The sequence below is a fragment of the Peromyscus maniculatus genome, chromosome 5 (assembly GCF_049852395.1).
Source record: "Peromyscus maniculatus bairdii isolate BWxNUB_F1_BW_parent chromosome 5, HU_Pman_BW_mat_3.1, whole genome shotgun sequence".
In the NCBI taxonomy this organism is placed as follows: domain Eukaryota; kingdom Metazoa; phylum Chordata; class Mammalia; order Rodentia; family Cricetidae; genus Peromyscus; species Peromyscus maniculatus.
This window is the reverse complement of record NC_134856.1, coordinates 70,800,406-70,809,211: the sequence shown is the minus strand read 5'-3', so window position 1 is coordinate 70,809,211 and position 8,806 is coordinate 70,800,406. Positions and strand designations below refer to the sequence as shown.

Here is an 8,806-nt window from a genome sequence, read left to right as displayed (position 1 = left end):
ATCACAGGTTTCCCAAATCAGAGACTACCTGATCTTGAACACCCAGTGTGCAAAACTAGGAGCCAAATGAACATTTTTCTTTATGTATCAGTATATTATGATAGAAACACAGAATAGACTAAGGTATTTTCTCATTAGAACAAATTGGCATAGCACAGTAAATCTAAGCAGTACTATCTTGGACTGCCATGAGTGACATTTTTCTGAGTTGGGGGACTAAAATGAACCTGATATTTTTTTTATGTGTGTCTTGAGGAATTTGAAAGTGCGGAAGCATACAATAAAACAGGTCTCTGCACCATTTGTCCTTTGTCAGAGTGTAGGAGACAAGCTCAAATGCCCTGGGAAACTTCAAGTAGTACAGTCAAGTGGCTTTGGGGCCCTCCTAATTATTTAAGGAGCTGGCACACCTATTCAGCTCTTCTATGAAGTCTGAGTTGTTATTCATCAATTCCAGCAACTCACTCACAGTGACTTTGTATCCCACACAACACAGACTCACCCTTTCTTGTCCTCATTCTCTCACAGTTATAACACACACTTCTTGGTCATGCCCCTTCTCTACACATCTTTATTTTCACAGGTTCCCTTCCATTCTGGCCCTGAAGAAGAGGTTCCTTAAACATGACATTTATTTTTCCTTGAAGCTCAGCCAGTAGATGTCTCCGTTACTCTCTCACAGCTAAGACCTTTCTCAGCAAGCCAGGTTTAATCATTTCCTTAACCGACAACAAGGAAGGGAATTTGATAATTTGCCTAAAAAAATGAGCAGATGCTGAGAAGGACACGTTTCCATCCTACATTCCGTCCCCCCCCCAGTTTTAGTCAGAAATGAAAACTACTCCCTTCTCCCTCTTTTCCAGGCAAAAGAAAGGGCTGGTTTAACTAAGGAAGCAAGATGCCAACAGCCTCCTCCTTCTCAGTACGTCCAAGTTTCCTTCGCTCTCAGCCACCAAAAGCACCGCTTCTCCCCTCCTTTCCGCCCACTCCTCGCCACCCCTGCAGGTTTCCGAGTCATCAGGGAACACGAGTGGGTGAAAGCACCCGCGCCGCCGCCTCCTCCTCCGCCTCCTCAGTGCGCCTCGGGTTCAGCACTGGACAGCTCCCGCCCCAGCCAACAAATGGCAGTCACCTGATTGACAGAGGCGCCGACCAAACAGGGCACAAGACGACTTGAAGCCGCCCTACAAGGGTTTGGTTGCGGCCAAGCTGTCTCTTTAAACTGGTTTCAGCGGAGAGCAGGGAGAGGCAGCGATGTGGTTTGTGGCCAAACCAAAAGGCTCCAGTTAACCAGCTGCCTGGCTGTCTGGACTCCAGAGACACGAACGTCTTCAAAGAAAACCCTGGCTCCTTGGGACTCGCCGCAGCGCAGCGCTCGCGGCGTGGGTCTGTGTGCGCGCTTCCATCTCGGGGCGAAGGGGTCCAGGAGGGGCCAGAGCCGGGAGGCGGGAACGACCTGCCAAGGGTGAGATGATGGAGCAGCGTCTTCGGCGGCCGATGTGGCAGCAGCAGCATCAGCAGCATCAGCAGCAGCTCTTGAACACACCTCAATGAGAGCGGCGGTGGAAGCGGCTGAACAGAAAGACGTAAGCGGGCTAACTATAGCTGCCGGGGATGTAACCTGTTTGGCTAAAGGCTGCGAGGTGCGTAATCCCGACCCGACTCATTGTGGAGCGGGCGCAGCCAGCACTGCCACAGGTGATTTGGTCTGTTACGGCAGCTGAGCCAGCTGGGCCAATTTCAAAACATTCTTATTTTAAAGTCCATCTGGACTGAGCGCCACCTGGAGAAGGAGGAAGACACCCCCACCCCAGTAAAAGTCTTACTGGTGGTAAATTGAGGACCAAAATTTACAAAGTGACTCCTCCGGTTACCTTCTCTCTTCTGTGCTAGACAGATGGGAGCTATGGCTTACTCTTTATTTCTCTGCCTCCTGCTGGCTCATCTAGGATTGGGAGCGGTTGGCTCCAGCCTCGATCCTCCGGGACGGCCGGATGCCCCTAGAGAGAGGACCCTGAGGGGGAAGCAGCATGGCCAGCAGCTGGCGCGAGCCTCTGCCCCGGACCCCTCTACTCCCTGGAGCCGCTCCACCGACGGCACCATCTTGGCACAGAAACTAGCCGAGGAGGTGCCCATGGATGTGGCCTCTTACCTCTACACCGGGGACTTCCACCAGCTGAAGCGAGCCAACTGCTCCGGCCGCTATGAGTTGGCGGGCCTGCCGGGGAAGTCACCGGCCCTAGCCAGCTCCCATCCCTCCTTGCATGGGGCGCTGGACACTCTGACACATGCCACCAACTTCCTCAACATGATGCTGCAAAGCAATAAGTCTCGGGAGCAGACCGTGCAGGATGACCTGCAGTGGTACCAGGCTCTGGTGAGGAGTCTCTTGGAGGGCGAGCCCAGCATCTCCCGGGCGGCCATCACCTTCAGCACCGAGTCACTGTCCACGCCTGCCCCGCAGGTCTTCCTCCAGGCCACCCGCGAGGAGAGTCGCATCCTGCTCCAGGACCTGTCCTCCTCCGCTCACCACCTGGCTAACGCCACCCTGGAGACCGAGTGGTTCCACGGGCTTCGGCGAAAGTGGAGGCCCCACTTGCACCGCCGCGGCTCCAATCAGGGGCCACGGGGCCTGGGCCACAGCTGGAGGCGTAGGGATGGGCTCGGTGGGGACAGGAGCCACGTCAAATGGTCTCCACCTTATCTGGAATGCGAGAACGGGAGTTACAAGCCAGGGTGGCTGGTCACTCTCTCTGCTGCCTTCTATGGGCTTCAGCCTAACCTGGTCCCGGAATTCAGGTAGGGAGAGGGGAAAAGGGCACAAGCAGAGTCTTCCTTTGGATTTGCAGGTGGGCACTCTGGGAAAGCACACTTGTCCGTGATCCTTAACTCTCCAGCCTTGGAACAGAGCCTCGGGCTAAAGGATGCCCAGGCAGGCTCATGTGGGGAGGGGGTGGGAAGTGCCCGGGTCTGTCTGCTTCAGGCACTCACGGGAAGCTTTGCCCTGGTGTGCAGGAAAGGTAACACTTGGCCTCAACCCTCCCATAGCACAAGGGTGGTGTCCCCGAACTTTGGGGGTGCTTGGGATGCGCCCATCAGGCAGAGTGGAGAACATCAGCTGAGAGGGAGAAAAAAAAAATAAAGCAAGCCGCCGCAGGGAGTGAGAATTCCTTGAATCCGCCACTTCGGGGTAGCCTCAGCCCACTTCCTGTGAGTGTAGTCTGGAGCGCAAGCTTGCTGTTAGTCAGCTACCAGAGCGTGTAATTAAACCTGTGCCATCCCCTGGGCAGTTCTGGCCACTCAGCACTGAGTCACTCCGGCAGCAGAGCCATCTCCAGGATCCAGACTTGGCAGTTTGGTCAGAGTGTTCCTATTGGCTTCCTCCTCTCCTAGTCATCGGCTTTCCTTCCCTGGTGTCTTCCTCCTCCTATTCCCTGTTAGACACATCTGAAGGTTCTCTGCTAGAGTTGGGGAGGGAGGAATCTGTTCTACCCAGACAGAAAACTGGGGAGAAACTTCAGCATCTCTCCCGGTGGCAGGGGAGGAAAGCTAGCATTTGCAAATGAGCACTGCTGTCCCTCAACCTCACGGTGAGGAACTTCTAGAAGTAGCTTTTTAGGAATGGATGCAAGGAACGAACAGAAAAAAGAGAGGAGAAACTCCATAATGGTCCTGGAGAGAATTGCCCGTGGATGGGAACTGCTACAGGGCCTCTGATGGGAAACTCTGGAAAGAAGGGAAGGGGGATTGGAGTTGCTTTTATTTATTTTTCATTTAACCTTTTGAGGACTCGGAAAAATTGAGAAAACGTGTGTGTGTGTGTGTGTGTGTGTGTGTGTGTGTGTGTGTTATTTACTTTTGCTCTAGTACTTCAGGGACAGGATGCTGACATGCTAAAACACACCAGGAAGAGCAAGGCACGAGCAATCAGTGAGTGCCAGAAGCTTGCCTTACCGTTGCCATTTACTGTAGAACTGCTTCAGATGTGTTGGTTAACCTCTTTGGGCCTCAGGTACTTATCTACCGAGTGAGAGAACTGAAATGTATTGCCTCTAGGGAATTATACAGCAGAGAAATTCTATAGCCTCCAGTGCCAGCAGCACTTGAAAGGGCATAAGTGAAAACCCCCCTCTCTTCTTTGACTACACACGTCCCCCCCCCCACCATGTGTGTTTATGGCTTTTTAAAAGGTCTTATCTTCAACTGCAGAAACTTTCCCACTTTCGGGGATAACCTCATTTCCTCCTGATCTTTCAGGATCCTCTTAGTAAGAGCTCAGACCAGCTTTGAATCCTTGCCACACCATTTTCCCAGAAGAGAGCTCAGCAGATGCCACTTACAGCCAACAAAGCATGGCCTTTGGATGATCCTTTTCAGAGAGTCTCAGGACCAGCCTCTCTGTCCCTTTGTTTCTTTCTCCCTCTCTCCTCTCCCCCATTCCCTCTCTCCCCCTTCTCCCATTCCCTTTCTCTTCTCCCTCATCTTCTCTCTGCACTCTCCCATCCCCCCTCTCTTTCCCTTCTCCTCTCCCTCATCCTCTCTCTCCCCCATCCCCTCTCTCCCCCTTCTCCTATTCCCCTTCTCCTCTCCCTCATCCTCTCTCTGCTCTCCCCCATCCCCTCTCTCCTCTCCCCTTCCCCTATTCCCTCTCTCTCACTTTTTTTTTCTTGATGTTAGGCTCTGTGTTAATTGCTTGCTGTGACTATCTCGGTAACTTTTCATAGCAGTCTTCTGCTATGTGTTATTATTGTTTTCTCTACTTTTCAGTACAGGAATCTGAAACACAGAGGGGTTAAATTTCGTGGCTGATTGCACAGATATTAAGTAGAAGAGTCAAGATGAAAGTCCACTTTTGCTTTTAACCACTATGCTAAGCCCTGTTTCATGAAGATGCTTATGCAGCTAATGCATATAAATGAGAATATTTCCAAGGGTCAGGTGTGGGACCAGGAGGAAGACCTTTGGTTTTAGAATTGTTTCTCTCTTCCCCCTTTCTTTTCCTCTTCCTCTCCTCCTTTCTGTCTCCCTTTGTCTGTTTCTCTGTGTCTTTTTATTCATCTCTCTCTCTCTCTCTCTCTCTCTCTCTCTCTCTCTCTCACACACACACACACACACACACACACACACACACACACACACACACATTGGGGATGTAACCTGGGGCACAGCAATGCTAGCCAAGGGTTCTACCACTGACTCACACCACCAGCCCCTAGAATCATTTCCCCTATGATCAGAAAATCTATGTTGTCTCAATGTACCCAGTGCCTTCAGCCAGCCAAGGGGAAAGGCTGAAGATGCAAAAGGGTCCAAGCTTGGGAGAACTACACATTCCTTGACTATGTCCAGTAAAAGCTTGTTTCCTTAAATGCATTCATAGCTGCCAGTGGTGTTCTTCAGCTAAGGTACAGAGCCCATCCTTGTGTGTCTGGCTGCCCACAGAAGCCGACCGTCCCAGTGGATCCATAAAGAGCAGAATCTGCTCTTGTGAGCCCCATCTACTCCATAGATGTACTACCCCACCCTCCACCCGTATTGGAGATGTAAAGAAATGTTCTCTGCAGGAACTAGAAGAACTATTCCAAGGATCAGGTGGTTCTACCTGTTGTTTCCCAAGGATGCAGAACTAGACAAGAGAAGGGACTTATTCAAAAGTCATACACACAGTTCGTAACAACAATAGAACTGGGCCATAGGCTTCCTCTCACAGTTTAGAAATACTCATTAGATAAACCTACAGCATGTTTCTGCAGCTCCATGCATTGGAGATGGAGTAGAATAGGAACCCCTTTTGCTAAATAGATGTATAAACATCTTTCTGGTGGTGGCTGGTACTGTTCAGTAATCAGGACTGGTACAGGATATTTAAATCATGATCGCATAATGAGTGCAAGTGAATTCCCTTGAGATTTATATTTTTTTTGTAGTTGTTTTGTACTGAATGTTAAACCCAGGACTTTCATGGACAAAGTAAAGTACTCTACCACTGAGGTACATTGCCGTCCAGGGAATTTTCCATTTTTGATGAGACGAAGGGAATTCAGGACTAATTTGGTTTTATCCTATTTTTCAGTTGTGGAAATTGAGACACAAAGAACTAAAGAAACTTCTCAGAAGTGACATAGCTCTTCTGTGGCAGTTCAGAATCGATGGGACCCTTATTTGTTGAGCACTTACTATAGGTTGGTTGCTATATCTGAACAACTGCACTTGCTTCTTAAAACTATTCAGTACTTACAATGTCAAAAAACTTGAGTTTTTTGTCAAAAATTCAAGCTGTGAGCTGCTCATTAAGGAGCTCAAATCTGATTTCTACCACCCACCCATGAATTCTGTTTAATCTCTGAGTTAACATACCATGCTTTCAACCTTTTCATTCTCCATTGTTGAGTTCACATTTTTTTTTTTACTGTTTGTTTAAAAGACAGTATTTGCTGGAGTTAATATATTTGCCATGAATAAGTGATATACATTTATTCTTGTTGGCTAGTCATGCAATGAAGTATACTGTGTTATATAATAATAAATATAATAAAGTTAGCACTTGGCTTCAGTTCCCACTTTTGTCTCTAGACAGGCTACATCACCTGTTTAGGAACTAGTTTCTTCATAATTAAAATGTAAAATGGGCCCTAATGATCTTTGCGATTATCTACTTCTCTACATCTGTGATAGTAGTTCCTAAGTGGCTTATGCAAACAATGGTCAAGTAGCTTTGGAAGCTGGATAATATAGACAAATCTGGAACTTGGAAAAGTGATATTGCCATATCATGGTCATTTACTCACATTAACACACATAGAAAATCCAATCCATGTGTACAATGCTAAGAGTTTAAACTAATGGAAAAGAATGCTCCACTTCAAAATAAGACCAAGTGTGATTTGAGTTTCCTGGTCTTGAAGGAACGCTGAAATATATTAGAACCCAGTTTCAAGTTGTTCCACAGCTTTCTAACCCTAAAGTCTCCCTCTATCTCAACATAGACGTCCTGAAGATTGCCAATGTTTTCCTGTTTTGGGGCTCCACATTTCCCCTCTGAAGAGCTTTAGTTTCCATTTACCACTGTAGTTGTCTGTAAACTATTTAGGGGAAGTAATTCTTGCGGCCCCAGAGAACCTTGCTATCTTCTGGAAAATGTGTTTGGATGCAGAAGTGGGACACGCAGCTAAATAAATTGCAAGAAGTGAAGGCTCTGAAAATTGCCTACGCTCTAGAAAGGGAGCTAAGGCCCCTTCAGAATGGGTTTTTACAGCCTTAACTTCTGCATGAGCCAAGTGTTATTTTTAACTTCAGAAAGGTTCTGTGGGCTAGACAGTGTCTAGGTTGAAAGGCTCTCCTTCTCAGTCTTGAGTGCGATTGAATGTGACACACACTGCATCTTATGATTATATTTTAATGTCCTAGCATGCCACGAGGTATGTGGTTGATGGGATTTTGTGCTTAGCTGGTCAGCAGCAGCAGCAGAGTCTGATCTGTTTTCTCTCTTTAGTTCTAGCTTGGGGTGTGAAGGGATATTCAAGCTGAATACAGCACACTGGAATGCTGAAACCTCTGGCAGCTTGAGGGTTGTTAGGCACAAATAGGAAGCTTACTGGGGCTATGCCTCAGAGAGTCTGAAGCCAATAGTTCTTCAGCTTTCCCTCAGCATGGGAATGGTACGTGCAGCAGGAAAACCTGTTTTGTGGGTCTTTTAGCCTTATCTGCCTTTTAGCTTTTAGTAACAATTCTATGTGCAATTTCTACTTCAGCGGCGCACTTGTTCATTTAACTGGAGTTTATTCCTATAGGAAAAACCTTGATCTATAGAAGCATTTAGGTAGATGGCTGTTCCATGAAATATATTTTTGAGTTAGAAGAAGATTAATGATTTAGGCTGGAAGTCTTTTACAGCCCTTCTCACTTCACTTCCTAAAAGGCCAAGTCTAGTACAGGGATGGTGATGGAATTGCTTATTTATACCTTGGACTATCACAGTGCCTCAAAGTCATTACAGGATTTCTCTAGTTCATTACAGTAGAGTTTATGGAAAATATACACTGGCTGATATAGAATCTAACCCCAATATTAGAAAATTTAACCTATCTTCTTTTGTTCAAGAGGGGCAGTCTCTCTCTCTCTCTCTCTCTCTCTCTCTCTCTCTCTCTCTCTCTCTCTCTCTCTCTCTCTCTCTCCCCCTCTCCCTCTCTCTCCATACCTCCTCAGCATACATTATCATTAAATGAAACACCTATTTCAAAATAAACCAAGCCAATTGATTCTTACTCATTGTAATGCCTGTTATAATTTGCCGCACCTAAAAATATAACTAAAGCAAGGCAATATATTTTTAATGTTTTTCTAATTATCAAAGCACAGAGTAGCCATAACTTAAAAAAGACTGTAGTTTCATAAGTTTAACCTTTTTTTTTCACTATTTATACTTTCTGGAAAGACTTATATACATTAACATGACACATGACTCTTGGGGAGGAAAAGAAGTATCAATAAATGTATTCTATCATTTCTAAGATGTTTCTTTCTGACTTTTTAATGTTTCTCAAACCAAAATGAATTTTACAATTAGGAGCCTATAATTTACAATTGATATTCATTTTCCTTTGTTTGTAGAAAGTAAAAGAAACTTCATCTTAGAATCAATGGCATCTTACCTTTGATGAACTTGGATACTGCGAAAGGGGAAAATACATTCCAAGTTCTCTCAAAAGATAAAGTTATATCATCATTGGTAGAAAACTATGCATGTATGCAACATGAAATGCAGATCTTCCTCAGCACTGTATGAAGACTAGAATGCCATACATCT

At 46.5% G+C, this 8,806-nt stretch overlaps 1 protein-coding gene across 2 annotated transcripts in view; it reads left to right on the top strand.

Moving 5' to 3' along the window:
* Positions 1-863: 863 nt before the first annotated feature.
* Gpr158 (G protein-coupled receptor 158) overlaps positions 864-8,806 on the top strand; it is a 373,966-nt gene continuing 366,023 nt past the window's right edge. For both annotated transcript variants that reach the window (XR_013051445.1, XM_042278012.2), the window contains exon 1: positions 864-2,799. Coding sequence is in view for 1 of the 2 variants with exons in the window: in XM_042278012.2 (XP_042133946.1) it covers positions 1,898-2,799 (902 nt within the window). In the remaining variant the exon portion in view is untranslated. The remainder of the gene's footprint in view (positions 2,800-8,806) is intronic.